General features: G+C 41.8%; 2 protein-coding genes across 10 annotated transcripts in view; one reads left to right on the top strand and one right to left on the bottom strand.

The window, feature by feature from the left end:
• MTFR2 (mitochondrial fission regulator 2) overlaps positions 1-22,056 on the top strand; it is a 159,488-nt gene that overhangs the window by 47,080 nt on the left and 90,352 nt on the right. The window contains exon 8 of one of the 9 annotated variants that reach the window (XR_014017213.1): positions 18,844-19,088. The exons of 6 other annotated variants lie outside the window; for them this stretch is intronic. Coding sequence is in view for 2 of the 3 variants with exons in the window: in XM_081251022.1 (XP_081107148.1) it covers positions 18,844-19,038 (195 nt within the window). In the remaining variant the exon portion in view is untranslated. Of the gene's footprint in view, positions 1-18,843; positions 19,203-22,056 lie in introns of those variants that run through there. 2 more of the 9 variants (XM_081251022.1, XM_081251021.1) reach the window with 2 other exon arrangements.
• PDE7B (phosphodiesterase 7B) overlaps positions 19,252-22,056 on the bottom strand; it is a gene marked incomplete at both ends in the record, with an annotated part of 215,525 nt that continues 212,720 nt past the window's right edge. Inside the window, one exon of the mRNA XM_081251028.1 lies at positions 19,252-19,487. Coding sequence (XP_081107154.1) covers positions 19,252-19,487 — 236 coding nt within the window. The remainder of the gene's footprint in view (positions 19,488-22,056) is intronic.

Here is a 22,056-nt window from a genome sequence, read left to right as displayed (position 1 = left end):
TCTCTGTGCCTCCTGTACTTGATTGACTATTTCCTTTCCCATATTAGGGAAGTTTTCAACTATAATCTCTTCAAATATTTTCTCAGTCCCTTTCTTTTTCTCTTCTTCTTCTGGAACCCCTATAATTCGAATGTTGGTGCGTTTAATGTTGTCCCAGAGGTCTCTGAGACTGTCCTCAGTTCTTTTCATTCTTTTTTCTTTCTTCTGCTCTGCATCAGTTATTTCCACTATTTTATCTTCCACGTCACTTATCCGTTCTTCTGCCTCAGTTATTCTGCTATTTATCCCATCTAGAGTATTTTTAATTTCATTTATTGTGTTGTTCATCGTTGCTTGTTTCATCTTTAGTTCTTCTAGGTCCTTGTTAACTGTTTCTTGCATTTTGTCTATTCTATTTCCAAGATTTTGGATCATCTTTACTATCATTATTCTGAATTCTTTTTCAGGTAGACTGCCTATTTCCTGTGCATTTGTTAGGTATGGTGGGTTCTTATCTTGCTCCTTCACCTGCTCTGTGTTTTTCTGTCTTATCATTTTGCTTACCTTACTGTGTTTGGGGTCTCCTTTTTGCAGGCTGCAGGTTCGTAGTTCCCGTTGTTTTTGGTGTCTGTCCCTAGTGACTAAGGTTTGTTCAGTGGGTTGTGTAGGCTTCCTGGTGGAGGGGACTAGTGCCTGTGTTCTGGTGGATCAGGCTGGATCTTGTCTTTTTGGTGGGCAGGTCCACGTCTGGTGGTGTGTTTTGGGGTGTCTGTGGACTTTTTATGATATTAGGCAGCCTCTCTGCTAATGGGTGGCGTTGTGTTCCTGTCTTGCTAGTTGTTTGGTATAGGGTGTCCAGCACTGTAGCTTGCTGTTCGTTGAGTGAAGCTGGCTGCTGGTGTTGAGATGGAGATCTCTGGAAGATTTTCGCCGTTTGATATTATGTGGAGCTGGGAGGTCTCTTGTGGACCCGTGTCCTGAAGTTGGCTCTCCCACCTCAGAGGCACAGCACTGACTCCTGGCTGCAGCAACAAGAAACTTTCATCCACACGGCTCCTCAGTTTGGTATGATTCGTTGTCTATTCATGTATTCCACAGATGCAGGGTACATCAAGTTGGTTGTGGAGCTTTAATCCGCTGCTTGTGAGGCTGCACAGAGAGATTTCCCTTTCTCTTCTTTGTTCGCACAGCTCCCGGGACTCAGCTTTGGATTTGGCCCCGCCTCTGAGTGTAGGTTGCCGGAGGGCGTCTGTTCTTCGCTTAGACAGGACAGGGTTAAAGGAGCAGCCGCTTCGGTGACTCTGCCTCACTCAGGCCGGGGGCGAAGGAGGGGCACGGAGTGCGGGGCGAACATGCGGTGGCAGAGGCCGGCGTGACGTTGCACCAGCCTGAGGCACGCCGTGGGCTCTCCGGGGGAAACCGTCTCTGGATCCCAGGATCCCGGCGGTGGCGGGCTGCACAGGCTCCCCGGAAGGGGGCATGGAGAATGAACTGCGCTCGCACACAGGCCTCTTGGCGGCGGCAGCAGCAGCCCCAGCGTCCCACGCCCGTCTCTGGGGTCCGCGCTTTCAGCCGCGGCTCGCGCCCGTCTCTGGAGCTCCCTTAAGCAGTGCTCTTAATCCCCTCTCCTCGCGCACCAGGAAACAAAGAGGGAAGAAAAAGTCTCTTCCCTCTTCTGCAGCTCCAGACTTTTTCCCGGACTCCCTCTCGTCTAGCCGTGGTGCACTAACCCCTTCAGGCTCTCTTCCCGCCGCCAGCCCCAGTCCTCTCCCTGCGTTCCGACTGAAACCCGAAACCCGAGCCTCAGCTCCCAGCCCCGCCCACCCCGGCGGCCGAGCAGACAAGTCTCTGGGGCTGGTGAGTGCTGGTCGGCACCGATCCTCTGTGCGGGAATCTCTCCGCTTTGCCCTCCGCATATCTGTGGCTGCGCTCTCCTCCGCGGCTCCGAAGCTTCCCCCCTCCGCCACCCGCAGTCTCCGCCCGCGAAGGGGCTTCGTAGTGTGTGGAAACCTTTCCTCCTTCATAGCTCCCTCCCACTGGTGCAGGTCCCGTCCCTATCCTTTTGTCTCTGTTTATTCTTTTTTCTTTTGCCCTACCCAGGTACGTGGGGAGTTTCTTGCCTTTTGGGAGGTCTGAGGTCTTCTGCCAGCGTTCAGTAGGTGTTCTGTAGGAGTTGTTCCATATGTAGATGTATCTCTGATGTATCTGTGGGGAGGAAGGTGGTCTCCGCGTCTTCCATAGATGCTTTTAATTAAGTTCACAGACATATCTTTTCTCGTCAGTGGGAAACTTGCTTTCATTCTTACAACTCCGGAATCTTTTTTGACTTCTGAAATGTGGAAAAATATGGAAGCATCAAATTAAAGGAATAAAGCTCATGAAGCCACTTACAGCCAGCCAATCTGGTTTCCAGGTATTAAATCATTTGCTCATTCATTCATTTTTTCATTTTGACAAACTTTTTTTTTTTTTTTTTTTTTTTTTTTTTGCGGTACGAGGGCCTCTCAGTCTTGTGGCCTCTCCCGTTGCGGAGCACAGGCTCCGGACGTGCAGGCTCAGCGGCCATGACTCACGGGCCCAGCTGCTCCGCGGCATGTGGGATCCTCCCAGACGGGGGCACGAACCCATGTCCCCTGCATCGGCACGCGGACTCTCAACCACTGCGCCACCAAGGAAGCCCCCATTTTGACAAACTTTTGTTGAGCACTGTTGTTTTAGGTGTTGGGTTTCTAACAGCAAATAGTACACAGATTATATTCTCAAATTACTCAATGTCCAGTCAATGAAACATACACATAACCAATGGTGAGAATACTGAGTAGTAAGTGCTATGGTAAAGGGTGCTATAGTTGTCCAATGGAGGGCCGCCAAACCAAACAGAATTGTTTGAATTGGTCCAGAAAGGGTGAGTTGGAGAATGAGCATTCCCATTGGAGAAAACTGCAGGTGGGAGGGCTCATAGATGGGAAATAACACAGGAGCTTCAGAAATCAGCAAGCATTGACTGGACTCAAGACTAGGGGGAGCTGGGGAGGCAAGAGGGAGGGTGGATGGGATAGTGATTGCGAGAAGGCTGTAGAGATTGGCAAGGGTTCAGAGTATGAGGACCTTAGTGTTCCAAAGAGTTGAATTTTTCCATGAAAAGCCACAGGGGAGACCATTAAATGACTGCAGAAAGGTTAATTAGTTTAGCATTCTAGAAAGACTATTGGATTGGCAGAATGACTGTGATATATTTCAGATGGGGAATTATGAAGCCTGAACAAAAGCTGTATGTACGAAATGGAGAGGGGCGAGGGATGAATATCTAAAAGGTAGAATCAGTAGGGTGAGAGAGAAGGAGGAATTATAAAAGACTTCCAGATTTGTTTTGGTTTGGCTGACTAAGGTGGATGGACACCTTGGTCATTCACCAAGATAGAAAATAAGAAGCTTTTTTTGTGGAGAAGATGTGTTCTGTTTTGATACATTAGGCTATATTGGCAGTTTGGGTTTGGAGAAGATGTAGATTGGTAACCATCATGCAAATATATCAACAGTTTTTAAAGTCTTGAGTTGAATGAGGTCACCAACGAGACTTATAGGGTGAAAGGGTCAGAGGGCCAAGGATGGTACCCTTGGGACACTGACATTTTAGTAGTGAGTGGAAGACACACAGACTTCAAAGGAGACTTAAGACTAGGGTGACCAACTGCCCCACTTTGCTCTGGAGTAAGGGGTTTTTCGGGATGAGGCACTTTCAGTGCTAAAACTGGGATGGTCCCAGACGAACTGGGATGGCCGCCCCAGAAAGGAATGGCTAGAAAATGTAGGGAGAACAATCTGGAGAATATGATGTGAACAAGAGTGTTCAAAGGAAGAAAGAGTGGGCCCCAAATGACAATGCAGGGAGCATGTCAGGTAAGCATGGAAATGCCCTCTGAATTTGGAAAGATGAGAAGTTTCAGGGGCACTTTTTTCTTTTTTAAAAAATTTATTGAAGTATGATTGATTTACAATGTTGTGTTTAATTTCTGCTGTATAGCAAATTGACTCAGTTATGATATATATATTCTTTTTCATATTCTCTTCCATTATGGTTTATCACAAGATATTGAATATAGCTCTCTGTGTTATACAGTAGGACTTGGAAAAATTTTTCTTCATTTTTAAAGCTGAATAATATTCCATTGTATGTTTATACGACATTTCATTTATCCATTCATCCTCCAGTGGAAACGAGGGTTGCTTTGATCTGTTGGTTATTGTGAATATTGCTGCTACAATCATGGGTTTACAAATATTATTTCAAGTCCCTGTTTTTAATCCTTTTGATATACACTCAGAAATGGACTTGATGAATTATATGGTAATTCTATATTTAATTCTTGAGGAGCTGCCACAATATTTTCCAAAGTGGCTCCACCATGTTAGGTTCCCACCAACAATGCATCAGGTTCCAATTTCTTCACATCCTCATCAACACTTGTCATTTTTTTTTCATATTAGTTATCTGAATGCGTGGCAAGTGGTATCTTGCTGTGGTTTTTATTTGCATTTCTGTAATGATGAGTGATGTTGATCACTTTTTTTGTTCTTGCTTGCCATTTGTACATGTTTAGAGAAGGTTCTATTAAAGTTCTTTGCCCACTTAAAAATAAGGTTGGTTTCCTTTTGGTTGAGATGTAAGTATTTTTATTTTATTTTTAAAATTTTTATTGGACAGGGGTACTTTTAAGATAGAAGATAAGAGTTCATGAGAAGTGCAGACAGAGCTATAGGATCTTTTGCAGAGCTTTTTAAATAACAAGATTCTAGTCTTTTTGCAATCTTGGTTATTCTGTGCCAACTATTGTAGAATGTACACAAGAAGAGAAAATGATCTCAGGTTCCTGGGTGAGGGAGAGGTAAATTTTCTACTGTTTCTATGCCTAAATTATATCTGATTATGTTTTGATAAGCTCTTATGATTCTCTAAGTGAACATATTTTATTTGAGCCAAGACTGTGGACGACCTGGCCCTTGAATCCCATTGAATCTGGTTTAGGAAGTTGTTCTTTCTCATTCTCCTTTCCATAAATTGTGCAAGCCTCTGATGGTTATTTTTCCTTTACATGTTTCCTACATGACTGGAAAACGAATACTTGCAATATTGAGATATTAGAGTTCTTAAGATGAAAAAAAAAAGGCCTTTAAACATCTTAGGATACACCTGAAACTAACACAACATTTAAATCGACTATACTTCAATTAAAAAAAAATCTGAAATATGACCACAACAAAAACTTTTAGGAAATGGAGGAAAAATCAGAAAAGAGCATGAGGTGAGAACTGGAGAAGAGATGAAGGAATTCTCCTTGGAGCTTTGTGAAGAGTACCTCTGCCACTGGAAGCATAGAGTCCTCATTACGACAGAGAGGGCTCCATTCTCCTTGGCAGTTGCTGTCTGTGTCTTGTTTGGGACTCTTCCAAATGTGCTTTTGCTCCCATCTCACCAGGACGTTGTTTGCCTCATTTATTCCTAGTAACTTTTACGGCTCTGTTCTAAGCAGCCTAGTGATTATGCTTTAACAGCATGGGCAAACGATGATGAAGGGAACATGATCGGGTAGGAGATACTTGAAACAGGAGCTGGAGTTACAATTCTGCTCCCAGGTGTTGGCTTACAGGTTGCTCTGCCCACTCCTTGGTTGGCCGCTCCTGGACATTTCCTTTTTTTTTTTTTTTTTTTTTTTTTTTTGCACTCTCTCTTTCTCCTTTTGATAGCCTTAAGTCTTCTATGACTATTTTGTCTGAGGTTCCATTTAGCTGAACAATCATTCTTGGAGGACCTATTATCTGCTAGACATTTTGATCTATTCTGGGTTTGAAGAGATGAATCAGACAGTTTCAGGGAAGACAGGTATCTGGAAGCATCGACCCCAAAGTTAAGACAGTAATCTTGCAACATCTACCATGGAAGCAAAAACTGAAATAGATACTGAAAATATTGCATACAGTAACCCTTCCTCCTTAAGCTCTGAGCAAGGTGAGAAGGTCAGGAGAGCATATTTTCATGTTTCCTGTTCATATGACCATTTAGCAATGAAAAAACTTATTAAGCTGCTGGTATGTGATCCACACTCCCTTGATCCTCGTAACAACCCCATATGCGGTACTATTATTACCCCATTGACTATAGTAACAGGGACACAGAGGGATTAAGAAACCCTTCAAGGGGTAAACAGCTAGTAAGTGGCTGAGCCAGAATTCCAGTTCGGGCAATCTGCCTGTAACCCCTCCTCTATGCTGTGTCTCCACTGATCACCACTAGAAATCACTGGAGTGGTACACAGCTGCTCATTAATCATTAATCATGGGGGGAGGGGGGAAGGGAAGTTACATCTCAAATGTTGCATTCTTTGGGTGAGTGAGAAAAGGTAGTAGCCATCTAAAGCCATCCTCTTATTTTTCTACCAACGCTTTTTTGGACTAATCCAACGTCCTAGTATAACTTCAATACATTGTATTTCAGTGTAATGATTACCGACTTGGGTCTTGATTTGGAAATTACACTGTAGTTGAAATTGGTGCTTGTTGTTGGTAGTAGAATTACCATATAACCTTTTCATTTCTAGAGAATATTAGATTATAGACCCTGTGATTCTAGGAGGAAGAGGGCCTCTGCATATAATGTTAGCAGAAGATGTGGTTGCATTTGGAAATCTTTTTTTTAATTAGTTTCTGCTTTAAAACAAAGTGAATCAGTTATACATATACATCTGTTCCCATATCCCTTCCCTCTTGCGTCTCCCTCCCTCCCACCCTCCCTATCCCACTCCTCCAGTCGGTCATTTGAAAATCTTGACTGAACTCTCTGGGATTCTAAGTAAAAATTCCAGGAAGGCTTGAAGGCTTCTGGGCAGCAAGATCACTTCCAGGGAAAAAGATATTTTATTTTCTAGCAAGTTCTCAAATTTCAAGAATGGCCTCTTTCTTAAATGTTAATAAGAAATCACTGTACACGGGGTTGCTGTCTAAGCAATCTCTTTCTCTTCATGTTCTCCATTGCTTTTTGAGAGCCAACTCTGATTAAACGTAAGAGGGCTTGAGTGGAGCCATTTTTTCCCTAGCTATTTTCTGGGGCTCTTTTTCTCCCTGAACTGAATGTGGCCGGGCACAGGACCCTGAACTTAGATTAAAATATGGATGTTGCTTGATTTATACTTTACAAAGGGATTACATGCATTTCCAATGTAAGTATTTATCAAAAATCATTTACTTATTAGTATCCTCTTTTAGTCTTTGCTGCTACATGATGTTCTCCATCATTAAAGAGTGGCCCACTTGGTTGGTCAGGGGTAAATTTCTTTCCATTTTTCAGACGTATTATACCTTTCCATTTCATCCGGAAAGCTGGCAGGTTTGATAACCTTTTCTATTACAGCAAGCTGCCTGGGCTCACAGCTGACCTCTGGGGACACAGTACAAAGGAGACTTGAAAAGTGTTAGCTACAGACCCTATCTCTGCCTCCAGACTATACACAGAATCTATAACAGTAGTATTGCTGGGCTTGGAGTCCCCAGAGAAGAAGCAGAGCTGGTTGTATGCCAAGATCTCCAGGTCATTGCTGTTTCTTAAAGAGTCTGCTCCCACCACCCCTTCCTAGCCCAGGCTCTCTGGGTTTGGAGCCCCTAACCACTCTCTGGGTAACTGCATGTAAATTGCTGATGCCCAGAACCTCCCTGGGACCATCACAGTCAATCCAGACCCTAAGTCACCTCGTCCAAGAGCTCCGGGCTCCCCTTTCCCCTAAGGCTTGGAAGTGGATCTAGGAGGGCTCTGTAAATCCCTGAGGGTCTCCTTCCAGCCACAGAGGGAATGTTCGGACCAGTTCTCTGGGCAGTTGAATGTCCGGCTTAACCCACCCTCCTCCACCTGGTTTACCACCTAAGAATAATGCTTCCTCCATTGATTATCTTCTTCTATTGCCTCATACCCCATGTTATTCTGATCTAACCTTCTTTTACCGGAGTCCTCCTTCCTGACCCTTATATTACGTTCTCTGGAGCTCCCAGAATAGGATAAACACACGATTATGCACTCTGTCTCTGCACCTGACATTCCTTTACCCTTTATGATTCAACAGAAGAACTGTCCCACCCCCAAGACTCTGCTTTCAAGATGCCTCTCAAATGGAGGCCATTCATTGCCAACTGTCCTTCATGTCAGTGTTGGGAAATAGGATCAGTGCCCCCTTACATCTTACTGCCACTTCTCGAGCATTAGTTCTCTACCCTCATTAAGGATTCAAAAACTCTAAAACTCTTCTTCCTGGGGTTCTTGACATGTAGCAGTACCACCCCGTTGTCTCTGCCATCACTGACGTTCCATAGTCTCTATTTCAGTTACTGGAGAGGTCCCAGGCTTCTCACCCCAAGTCCTGTCATCATCCTGTGTGTCACGATTTTATTACCAAGTCGATAACTTGTCTGCCACCAGGTCCTTTTTTTTCTTATCTGCATTAACTTTCTCCTCCATGTCCTGAAGCTACCCACTCCTGTGGCCAGCGCTCCTGGATCTGTCCTTACATCTAATTGCTTTGCTTCCAAAAGAATAAATGAATAAGTAGATTGGAGTATCTGGAACATTAATGATGATGAGAGTGAAGAAGCTGAAATGTGGAATGACTCACATTGTCATCTCCAGATGGCAGATGCTAGAGGGATTTTCAAGACTTTTTTTTTTCTAAGACAGATCTGAATTAGTAAGGGAAGAATATAGGAGAAAGAAACAAAGATGTGCTTTCGATCCTCCTTCCTGTAAGACTTCTCCAGACTTTCCCCCCAAATATGCAAAAACAACCATATCTCAAACCTGAAGCAATCTGTCCCAGTAGCTTCACTCAGGGGAAATCTGGAAGACGTGTAGGTGCTGTGTGTGTGTGTGTGTGTGTGTGTGTGTGTTGGGGATGATGCCATGGGAGGTAAAGCACAGGGTGGATGGGTGAGGAGTGTCAAGGCTGAGCAGCAGCCCCCTTCCCCACAACATTCATGTCCACCTAGAACCTCAGAATGTGACCTTCCTTGGAAATAAGGTCTTGTAGATGTAATTGGTTAAGATGAGGTCAGACTAGATTAGGGTGGATACTGATCCCATGACTGGTTTCCCAAGGAACACCTGGAAACCACCAGAAGCTAGAAGAGGCAAGAAAGGATTTTTTTCTGGAGTCTTTAGAGGGCGCAGGCTCTGACAACACCTTGGTTTCAGGCTTCGGCCTCCAGATCTGTGAGAGAATAAATTTCTGTTGTATTAAGCTACCTGGCTTGTGGTAATTTGCTACAGCAGCCCTAGGACACTGATACAGCAGGGGAGTAGTAATTTTGTTTCTGCTTGGTTATTCTTCCTTAAATGCTTATTTTCCTTCACATGTTAAAGACAAATCAATACAAGCTCACTCACCTTGCCATTTCTCCTCCTTGGCTCCTGTCTCCATCGACAGCCTCATTTGAGTTAGAAGAATTGAATAACCTCTTGCAGCAAATGGAACATAGCTCCACCAGTGTTTTTAGCTGATAAAAGCTACTAAGTGGCAATAGTGTACAAAATAGTGTGCAAAGCACTCCGAGTACATTAGCTCTAATTCTCACTCCAAAGCTGCAAAATAGGCTTATTATTATTGTTTCTGAAGCGAAATTAAGCCTCAAAGATCACTTTTTACAAGTGACTTGTTTTATATGGACAAAGTTGAGTGATATACCTGACATCTGGTCAGAGCCTTTGCCAACCACGTGTAAAAAATTTGTCCCTAAAACAGCTCTAAATATGACAAGGAAGAAACAAGGACTCTGTCCAGTCATTGCTTGCTCCGTGCTTTGTTTTCTGGCCCCAGTAAAACTTTATTAACATATTCAAGTCAGGTGTCCTCCCCTCCCCCCTTAATCCGAAGGCAATTTTCCATGACACTCGCACAGACCCAAACTCTCCGCAGACTGAGGCCCACACACAGCCCTTGCTCTGTGGGCTGCTTGCCCCATTGGAGGCTCTTCTCATCTCATCTTGCTCAGAGGCTGGTACTGGGGTCTCCGGGATTCACAGTGTAGAGACTGAACCATCACCATCAGGGCAATGGCCTTCGGCTGCCTGCCTGCCTCTTATGTAGGTGGTTGGTAGAGTTAAGTGTTCCCTCAATCATGCTAAGAACTGGAAACCTGCTGTTAAAGTGAAAGTTGATCAGAGTGAAAAAAAAATCTCAGCCTTCCCATTAGAGTTTAAGATCAAGAAAGCTTCAGTTGCAAAAAGGTATTTTTTGGTAAACTTTTAGTGGGATGATTGATACATTTTTAGTAACGAAAGTCAGTAGAAGCATCTAAGAACTATTTCACATCATGTTACATAACCTGAGAATTGAAAGATCTGTCAGAACTTTTTGTTCTTCCCCAAGTCAGTCAGGTTAACACTTGAAAATTCGTCTGTAATTCTAGAATATATTTCTCACTTATGCTAGTATGTGATACCATTGGTATTTTGTTTTCATTTATAAGTTATTTTTCTTCAAGTGTGGATGAAAGTCCATTGATATGTCAAGTCTGACTCTCTGGTTAGAAAGGTCCAAACAAAAATATAACAGCGGGAAGTGGAAAGGGATAAATAACCCCAAGAACTGACCCTTCATTTTGATCCCTTAGGCATACTTTGCTGACAACTTAAAAAATGCACATGTAGTTGCTTCCTGGGAAAAAAAAAAGCAAGAGTCAGTTATGTGTGATTGCAAGTGCTTGAAACAAAGATAAAATAGGAGATTCATCTGCTGCTCTCATGTTCCTTTGTAAAGATGAGGGTTGGGATTTATCTCTGTCTTTTCTTGGATTGTGTAGTACAACAGGGGACTTTTATTAGCTCTGCAAAGAAAGCAATTTAGTGGTCCTTCTGTAGGTTTTTTTCTATTTGGATGGGAAAAAACTAGAAATCTTTGGGCATCAAGTTTTTTCAGGGGAATTATCTTTGCCCTCACCACTCAGAAGAGTAGGCTCGTAAACTGGGAGGAGAAAACCTTTTGTCTTCCTAAATCATTTTCCTAGAAACAAAGCAAGTCTACCAGATAGAAATCAGAAAAATCAAAAAACAACATCTGCATTCAAATTATCGGGACATTTATTGTTCCAATAGGAACTTGTTTGTTTGGATTTAAATGTTAACATATTGTTCTGATATGATTTTCAATTTATCAGTCAAAAATATGTTTTTTCATTTAAGAAACATTTGTTTTGTACTTTCTGTACTACACTGTGGAGAATATATTAAAAAGGATAGTTATTCCTGTTATCAAGGAACTTGTAGATCAGGGGGCGAAGGGGATGTTGGGTTTTGCTAATACTTAATTGAGTGCTTTCTGTGTGCCAGGCACTGTTCCAAGTGCTTTATATGCATGAAATCTTTCAATCTTCAGAAACGCTATGAAATTGGTATTATTTTTTATCATCATTTTACTGATAAACTGAGGCACAAAAAGTTTGGAAACTTGCCCAAGGTCAGACACCTAGTAAGTGGTAAATTCAAGCCACAAACTCAAGCAAGTTAACCACAATGTTATATTAGGTCTCAAGTTGGGCAGAAAATACACACACACATCAATAATAAATAACTAATAATCACTGACAAAACTAAAGCAAATGATAAACAGGGAGATCATTGTGGGTTGTGGTCAAGGAATCCTTCATGATATGAAACCAAAATTAGATCCAAACAGGATCATTTATATTGTCTTCTTGGAGCTGTGCATTAGCATATGGGAGGTTCAGAGAAGCATGCAGGAGAAGAGCCTGGGTGTTTAATCCATTGTTTCTCAAATATCTTTGCCTATGAAGCCATTTTTTTTTCAAGGAATACTTAACATCTTTTAGCATATGCATTATCAAGCATAGTTTGGGAGAAGAGAATCTATTTTAGGATCATCTATGTACAGAGACTCCCCTGGATTCTCCACCTCTGCTGTCAGTGGCCAGAATCTAATATTACAAGAGGAAGGGCCACTGGAAATTTCTATGGATAGAATTTATAGGATATAAATGGAATTCATGAAAAACTTGACAGTGTATCAAGTTTTGTTTGTTAACTAAATAACCGGGTTGTATTATTACCTCAAGGAAAGGCTTGACAGACTGGTTCTCTCTGGTTGGGCTGAGGAGTACTTACTTTACAGTCAGAAAAGACAGTTCCTTATTTGTCCCTGTTCTTATTAGTGTATCCTTCGTACCCTAGGGACACTGTCTTCCTCTATAATCATTTTTTACAATATTTTGTCCATATTATAAGGATTGTTTTATAGTCAAACTGGTCACCTGTAAATATAGTCATGCTCAATGTCTATTAATGGGTCTTGTGGTTTCTTTTGCACAAAAAAGTACAACCTAGAGAAAGCAAAAGTCATATCCCAACTCCCGCTTTGTAGATTTTTGTTCTTTAAATGACGTAAGAATTTATATTTGCTGAGTACCCTCTTTCTCCTAGAAACCATGCTATATGTTTATCTATGTCCTCTAATTTTGACCTCACACTGCCCTGGGAGGTAGATGTTCCTCTCGATTTATACATCTGGAAATGGAGGCACAGAGAAGTTAAACTGACTGCCTGGGGTGAAACAGCATGTGATAATGAGGGATTTGAATTCTGGTCTGTCTGACTCCAAAGCCTTCACTTTTGAAACTCTACCGTACGACTTCCTTAAAAGGAAAAAATTATTGGAGATTAAATCAGCACTTGCAATACTAGAATTTAAAGTATTTCAGGCAATTGAATCAAAAATACACTGTTGCTTAGATGACTAAGCAAGGCAATCATGCATCTGCAAACCATATCAGCTAAAACTTAAAATTTGTCTAATAATCTCTCTGGTTTACTTAAAAAAAAATCATGGACTGTTTCACAGCTAAAAGCTCCTCATTTAGTCATTATTCAAATGTTTGTCTATTACATTCCCACGGAGGCAGGACGGAGTCTTCTCCCTCCTCCGACACGTAGGAAATGCCTCTGCTTTCCGTCCTGCTCTAGGGCAGGCAGTAAGCTTTAGCTGAGAACACATTTGGAGATGTGTGAATGAGTGAACCAAGTGTATCCTGGAAGCACCAGCCCATGCCTGCTCCTGCAGAGCCTGTGAAAGCCCAGCAAACTTTCTGGGGACTGATGCAGAGGACCAGAGCTATCACCAGCTGGATTTGGGGCTTTGGTGACATAGATGCAAGGGAGATAAATGACTCTTATTTTGTTCTTAGGAGCTGTTTCCTTCACAGAAATTTCTGACAAAACTGGTAACTAAAGATACACTATCTTCTATTCTAGAACATAGAGGACTAAACAGAAAAGTAGGCTGTAGTTGAGGCAAGAGTTTTCACTGGGTAATCTTCTTACCCAATCTTGCCAGTAAATGAGTACATAAACTAATCAACCTGTTTTAAAAATATATATATATAAATGAGTTTGTCTTCCCAGTGTAAGATCACTAGCATCTCTTTACTACATTATTCTCCATATATTCTCCACATTCTTACGACGTGTGAATGGCTATTTGTAAAGCATCTTATAATTTAAGAGGAGGGAACTTGTGTCTCTGAAAAGCCTACCATGTACCAGACAGAGTGCTAGGTGCTTTTTGTATGCAATCTCTTTTAATTGCGTAACAAAACCAGAAACAACACCAAAACCATAACAAAACCATTATTGTCTAGAAATAATTTTGTAGAGGTTCAGTAACTTGCCTGAAGTCACAGAATATGTTAGTGACAGAACCAAGAATGGGACCACTTTTGTCCCCACATCTTATCTGCACTATATTACGTTATTCTCCAGGAGGTAAGCCCTCACAGATGTCCTCATGAAATCTCTAAGAAGAGTTCACTGGTAATGCCAATCTCTGACACAACTCTGAATGCTCTGGAGGGATTGGGTCATTTTATATCCCAAGTATCTAGCCCAACCACTGGCACATAGTAGATCCTCAATCAGTATTTGTTGACTTACATTATTCCAATTTCCAGTGCGGAAAAGGCAATTGTGGCTTGCTGATCTCACAAGGTTACTAACTTTGGTTGTGATAGTCCTAATTTTTCCAATCCTGTTTTCATTGGGGTAAGGCTACACAGTTATGGAATCACTCTGACTGCCCAGATGGCATTTGCTTTTACTTATCCCTGTATAGTTCATGTGTGTGTTACAATCCTAGGTCAACGCCTTTTACACAATAGATTCTTTTTTCCCTTGAATTTCCTACTTTATGGCAATGACCAATATTGCAATCATGACAAAGTTTAAATCAAGCAATGTTGCAGTAAGCGGACAGGAATATAGACCCTTGACTTGAAAGACCATGGTCGCATAAGATTCTACAGGAGTTAACAGTTGTCAAACGGAAATTTCTTCTTAGTGAATTCTGTTTTCCAAATTTTTGACTGTGTGACATAGCAAAACAGCTTGTACAAATACACTTACTTGCTTACGTTTCTACATGTAAATAGAAAGATATTTTGTGAGAGACTGAGAGCAACAAATATTGTTTGTTGAAATTTACAGTTTTACACAAATGAACATACATTACCAAAGAGAAGAACGAATGCCAGTGTTTTTCTGTATTATGGAAATTCACACACACACACACATACATACACACAAAACAGATTAAAGCACACTACAAAATATTGTGCTTATTGGCACCACGTAGACTTTCACACTTAAGACATTTTCTGTCATTTTTAATATTAATATTTGATTGTATAGTAAAAATTTGCCAATTGAACTTTTCTTTAAAAATATACTTTAAATATAAATACGAATAAATAGCTCTATTTTGCCTCTTTGGTATGAAGCAGCATATACTACATTTATTGCAATAATAGATTTTTCTTTAAAAAAAATTCGTTGACTTAAATTCAATTGCTTACATAGGCTTGGCCTATTTGACGATGTGTCTGCTAGGTTCCTGGGTACATCTGAAAGTCATGTCTGACCTTTACTTGGGAAACCACTGGGGTCCCACTTTTTTTTTTGGCGGTACGCGGGCCTCTCACTGCTGTGGCCTCTCCCGTTGCAGAGCACAGGCTCCGGACGCGCAGGCTCAGCGGCCATGGCTCACGGGCCCAGCCGCTCCGTGGCATGTGGGATCCTCCCAGACCAGGGCATGAACCCGTGTCCCCCGCATCGGCAGGCGGACTCTCAACCACTGCGCCACCAGGGAAGCCCTGGGGTCCCACTTTTGATTTTGATTGGATGATATGGAGTGTGGACAAATGAAAAAAGTGACTTTGCATTTAGACATGGAGAAGCATTAGGGAATCAGTGAGATTCTGAATACAAATCTTAACAAAATGAACATGAGGAGACTATGTAAAGATACAAGACTGTTCCTGGGAACCATGGGTGGTGGGTTTTTTTTTTTTTTTCCTCCATTTCCAGATAGATTTAGACACTCAGTTGTCCTGCCTGAACTGTTCTATTGTTCTTGCTGGCTTCCAATCCTGAAATGCAAGACCATAGTTTTCACAAGTAAGTCCACTATGTTTCCACAACCTAAAGCATTGTACCTCATTCTCATTCATATATGAATTTGACAAATGTGGATCAGAAAAATATCAGGACTCAGGGGAAATGCAGAGCTGAATGGTGGCCCTTTTTCCCTATCTTGGTACTAACTGGCAAATGATGGCTTCATGGACATGGCTGTTTCTGCAGCCCCTGGTGGAATGAGTCCCGTACACCACGGCTGCATCTGTGCTCTTGACCTTGACCTTGAATCTGATTGGTTGGCTGGTAACATGTTACCTGGTGAGAATCAGAATATTTTCATATTGCAATATTTTTAAGAATTATCTTTATTTTAATTGTTTATCTAGACATGCCAGTGGATATTTCGGCCACATTTTGAGCAAAAACTCACAAGGTGTGTTTTTTTTTTTTCCAAACCTCACGTGTGTACACAAAACAACACAATTGTAAGGGTTTGCGTAAAAGAACAAAGCATAAGAAATACAGTGAGATACAAGATCATAACCAATGTTCAAATAGGTGAGCAGATCTGATTCAACATGAGAAAAGGTTACAAAACAAGTCTGTGGCTTGTAGGAAGCACTACCTGGTGACAGCTTTGCAGGACACGCTCCACATCCCATTGCGGGAAGCCTTAGGCAGGTAGAAACAGAGCAGGATTTTCACTCAGCCTAGCAGGGAGTTATGGGGAGGTCAGCGTTCCAGGAACAAGGTTCTGACTGTTCACAGGTGCTGTAAAAAGAAAAAGGCTTTGCCTATCAGGCCTGGAAGTGATATCTATTCTCTCTCTCTTAATTTGATTTTAACTTTAGCTTTCACTTACTAAAAATAGCTTTTTGATTCCTTTCTTCTCAAGCATTGAAGGAATTAAACTCAGGAAGTCAGCTCGTGATGGTCCAGGGACTAAGAGAAAAAGAATGTGAAGATAAAGCCCACAGATGATCCAACAGCTGTGTCTTAACTAGTAATTGGACACTGGACACCTTCTATTGAAATATTGCTAGAGAGCCACCAGTAGGCAGGAAAAAAAAGAGTTTTCATATTCTTTTTCTTTTTTTTGGTCAAAGAATGAGAAACTCAAGAAATCTCCAGACGGTTGAAAGAAGGAGACAAATGCATCTAGTTTATGCATCACATCTCATTTTACTTCAAATTTTTATTGTACTAGTAGCTGCTTCATAGGCTTAACTGTTAGATATTTGGTAGTTTTCTCTGTGAGTTCTTCTTCAAGACCTAATACACTTTTGTCCTATAAATTGGGAACTACTAAAACCGCGTCCAATCTTATTTATTTAAATTATTATATAAATATAGTTTAAACAAAGTCCATTTCCTAAACTCAAAGTAGAGGCTCCATTAGCTAAAATAGCATCTTCTTTCTTATCTCTACTGTATCTTCCCCAGTAATTGCTTTCCTTGATTTGATCTCATGTACTTTAAAAATAGACTACTCAAAAGCCCAAACCAAACCACAATAAGAGAGGTTTGGAAGCAGAAATACATTCAATACATTCTCTTTTGGGGCTTCACCAAGCTGAGAGCTTCAGAGTATTAAAGCAATAAAAAATCATGTGTCAGTTCATAGTTATTACAGGAAAAAAAAACAAAGTTAGTGTTAAGTTTTCACAACTTCCTTTCTTACCCATATCAATAATTTCAACTTATCATCCACCCATTTCATGAAGTTTTCACACTTTCTTTAGTACCATCTGACAATCTCTTCTGCTTTAATGAAAGTTCAACCAGCTTTCCAAATTTCCTCTAAACCTTTATTCTGCAAGCCTCGGTCTTTCTGCAGGAACTTAATACAATCCAGTCAAGTTTCTAACATTTCATTTGTACGTTAGGAGGAAAGAAAAAAAAAAAAGAGTTGCACTTAGGAAATGAGAGTTAGCTGACATTCCATCAGCTTTTGCGAAACAACTTGATAGCGGCAGAAACGATCTTAGTATCATCCTCCCACTGCCAATTGTTTAAGGTAAAACGAAAGGGGGCACTGCCAATTTTCATCTAACATTAGTTATGCTAGAACTTCTAAAGAAAAGGTTCAATGCACAGAGTTTAGCTGACTAGAGAAGAAGGCTGTAATAAATTGATTTTCCGGCCAAGTATATGCAGAAAAAATGGCAACAAAAACCTGCCCAGGAAGGTAAATTCTATCAGACAACTGAAATATTTTCTTTCTTTAAATTATGTTAACGTCTGCTAAACAGTCGTGTAGTTGTTCACATGAAATGAAGGAAAAAGGAAAATCCAGTTACTATTGACACCAAAGAAATGCACGCCAACCATAAACCAAAGAAATGCACGCCAACCATAAACCAAAGATGCTTCGGTACTGTAGCCAGAACAGACGACAGTGTGCTAGGGGAGCAGGGAAGTCCCTGATGGATAGATGACGGGGTCACGGAAGGTTTGTGAGACCTGCTCTGTGTCCCGCGAGGCTGACACACTGCCATGTCCATGACAAGAGTCGTATAAACACAAGCTTATCAGCTGGCTTGTTAAAACAGAGTGCAACATCGCTGTGTTGAAAGTGACTTCAGGCTTGCTGAAGGGTCTTGTTCATCTGAGGAAACAATGCTTGGTGCCATAGATTACACACTATGGTCTCAAGCAGAATGCATGTGAAGTTTCCAAAATATTTCCTCAAAGACTTCATTCAGTTTTGCTTTGTGACCTTAGCTGGAAAGCAGAAAGATGGATATGGGAAGGCAGTTCAGAAGGACATCTGTGAGGACTTAAGTTGGGCAGCTTTCAGAAGATGAAAGACGTTTAAAGTTAAGGCTTTTATCTGCAAACAATAGTATATTAATAAACTCTATACCATATTTACAAATGCATTCTCTTGTATTAAAACTAACAGTATTCTGTTCACAGTGCCATTGTTTATACAGGTAGCAATCCCATAATACTCATGTATTTTGGCATGGGAATCAGTAGCGCTTGATATTTACAGAGAATGTACAGGTGTGAATATAAACATGTCACTGAATCTGAGTTATCGATAAAAGACAGATTGGCAAATGGTGCAAACGAATGAACTGTACAGCACCTTCCCCTTGGATCGGATAGGAAACGTGGTTTCTTAATTGCGAAGATGCCAAATCTCTGACCCAAAGTGGCATAAAGTCTGTAAGAAAACAGTGAACCCCCTGTTCGAGTTTGGGTACATTGAGTAATGTTTGCCCATAGTTTTAGATCCATTGTCTAGTGCATAAAATAGAAAAGTTAAAAAGATTTATTATTATTTTTATAATAATAATTATTATTAAAATAGAAGGTACTTTCTCTCACGCTCTCACTTGTGCTCTTGCACCTGAAACCAATATCCTTGGAGTTCCAAATATGCTGGTGTTTTTGTCATGCAGATCAGCAGTCCGAGGGCCAACGCTAAAAATGCTCTGGACTTAGGAAGTGCCGCCTATCTCAGTGTGACCCAGGACTCGAGGGGCCCACAGCAGGAGCACCTCTTTCTTACTCCCCAGTCTTCACCTCGAGGGCCAAGCCGGCCCCTGGAATCAGCTCCCTCATGGCGGAATGGAGCTGCTTATTTCGGCAGCTAATGCTGAGGTGACGGATGGCTTCTGTACACTTGGAAAAAGGAGGGAGGCAGGTGAGTGGGAGAAGGGTGGCGTTCCAAAGAGCCCCAGGACGACACCCAGAGAGGGGCTGGGTTTACCGGCAAGAGCCCCTCAGAGCAGCTGCCCTCCCAGAGGCCTCTGCGCGAGGAGGCTGGCACTCTCAGTTTGCAGAGCAGGGGGCAGGCCTGGCTGGAACTACGGGGCGTCGCCTTCGGTCACGGTCTGCCCCTCAGCCTCGGTCCCTGGGCCGGCGTGGTCCGGGCCGCCGCTGCCACCGCCACCGCTGCTGCTTCTGCGCTGGTTGGGCAATAGCCTCTTCCACTGGGCTTTGTTGTGTGCCAGGTGGCATAGCATGCTCTCAGACAGGGTGCTGTGTCCCGTGAAACGGGCCCATTCACGGAAGAGGGGCTCCACGATGTAGGTCATGAAACCTGGAACAGGCAAGGCCAAGCTCATCACCAGCAGGGCAGTAAGACCTACTTCTTCCTCCCTAACAAACATGACAGGGCCCACGATGTGCTGGGCCCGTGGGTAAGAAGGCCACCAAGATGCGGTCCCTGCCCTCAGTGTCGAAGCATAAGATATGTCACCTCGGGCTTGGCATCTAACCTCTCAGTGCCTCAGTTTCTGCAGTTGTAAAAAGGCTTTAAGAAGGGTACCAAACCCATAGGGTTGTTATGACAATGAAATGACTGAACACATGTGAAGATGCTTAGAAAGCTCCTGGCACATAATAAACACTCAATAAATATTGGCTATTATTATTTGAAGAAGGGGGAAGACATAAAGAAAAAAGTTAAAAAAAGTTTGTGCTAGAACTAAGGAGGGTGGGTGGGGGAGGGGAGGAAAGAGCAAATGATACCAGGAAGGGGCACCTCGTTGATTTAGACCATCTGAAGAATTCATACATCTACTCCATAGGATATTTTTTCAGGATTATCATTTCACAGTTTTGTCTTACTTTCAATTATGTTAAACAACTAGGTGTAGGTAATAAAAGTTCATTCGTCTTCAATACAGATTTTTACCTGCATAAAAGTTCTGCTTGAATGACTAGATAAGATGGATTGATATGAGACTTCTTTGTTTGCATGTCTGTCCTCTTAATTATTTTAGCCTTGTTGCTTTCTAACCATGTTTCACTGTTAATGTGCTTTCCATATTAAACATGATTTATTAAAGCAAAGATAACTTCCAGTCTAGGCTGGAATAACTGGACTCATCACAAATTTGGATATATTTAGGTTTTATTCTATTTCCCTGAAATGTAGGTATGGGGAGAATAGGCAAGTGTTTTTCAGCTAACGAAATCTTCCAACAACTAACCCTGTATGTTTACAGGCATGTGAATTATAAGGCCCTTGAGGATGCTATAGAGATGAAAAAAGAATGCAGCAAAGCAAAATGTTATTGTACATGCCTGCATCATCTCATCAGATGTGAAATATGATTTAAATAGTATAAGATTATTTTAGATTACCTGAACCTGAGGAGGAAGGTTAAGCCAGTGACTTACTGTCTACATCTTGATAAGGTTATGCAGGGAGTCAGCAAGCAAGGATTTCATTTTGGAATGTTCTTGCTTGCTATTCTTGAATTTTCTTCACCTTCTTCACAATCTCCATATCTAATTTTGATATCTTTCATCTTTTTTTAAAATTTTATTTATTTATTTTTGGCTGCACTGGGTCTTCGTTTCTGTGCGAGGGATTTCTCTAGTTGCGGCAAGTGGGGGCCACTCTTCATCGCGGTGCGTGGGCCTCTCACTATTGCGGCCTCTCTTGTTGCGGAGCGCAGGCTCCAGACGCGCAGGCTCAGTAATTGTGGCTCATGGGCCTAGTTGCTCCGCGGCATGTGGGATCTTCCCAAACCAGGGCGGCTTGAACCCGTGTCCCCTGCATTGGCAGGCAGATTCTCAACCACTGCGCCACCAGGGAAGCCTGATATCTTTCATCTTAAGAGAGATTAGATATTAGGTATCTAAAAAGATAGTGTACAATATTATACTATTCTAAAGTTTAAGTCGTGAATATTTATGAGGTTTACCTTAAGTATAAAAAAAGTTACAAATCCCACATTTAAGAATCCAGTACTTAAAAATCAACTCATTTTCTTCCTGAAATTACTCTGGAATTACACCTCTGTATTTCTACTCGTCAGATATAAAGACCTCTTATAGGAGATAGAAGAGTGATTTTAAAGTCTGAAGAAACACCATGAGGCAGTTTTTCACATGAAGAAAGGCTTCTGCACAATCAGATTTGGGAGGCTGCCCCATAGGTTCCTTGTGTATTTGTGCAAACCTCCCTCTTCTATTCAAGTGATGTAGAGCCTGACTTTGCCGGGATATTGTCTTCCTGGAGTGGTGGGAGTGGGGCAGGGGAGAAATGATGGCTTCAGAGTTCACAGGGATTGAAGGAAAGCCTCTTTCTCCTCATCTTTCTATAGGCTGCACCAATTAGAGATTCATTTGATTTAATGCCTTCTTTTTAAAATGTAGAGTTTGATGGGGAGAATATAGGTGGGGGGGTGGATATTAAATCCGTCTCACTTGGGTAAATATGAATTACTTAAACAGAAAATCAGGTCTAAGCCTGAGATGGCACTCAGGAAATTCTCACTGTGGATTGGGAAAGGAAAAAGAGAGGGGACATTTTCAGTCCCAGGGGAATCAGAACGGAGGAACTAGCTGCATTATTTAGCACCCACTGGAAAAATCCTTGTCTGGGAGCCTGGAGCCCACAGTTCCCATTAGATTCTGTTGATCTATTTGGGTTTTTCCAGTTTAGCCTGATCTACCTATGCACACCACACCTCCCAGCCTTGAACCTACAGAGCTGGGAGATGTGGAACAGAGACAGAAAGATTTACTAAGGGTTGTTTGATAATCACCCCTTTCTCTTTATTGGTGTGCTGGTGTAGCATCCATGGGATTTTCCTTTTCACTCAGTCCCCATCCCATTCTAAAAACAGGTATCTATGGTAACCACATTTTCCTGA

Source organism: Mesoplodon bidens (assembly GCF_964165515.1).
Source record: "Mesoplodon bidens genome assembly, chromosome: 12".
In the NCBI taxonomy this organism is placed as follows: Eukaryota; Metazoa; Chordata; class Mammalia; order Artiodactyla; family Ziphiidae; genus Mesoplodon; species Mesoplodon bidens.
Note: the sequence above shows the minus strand (reverse complement) of the source record. Positions and strands in the feature narration are given on the sequence as shown.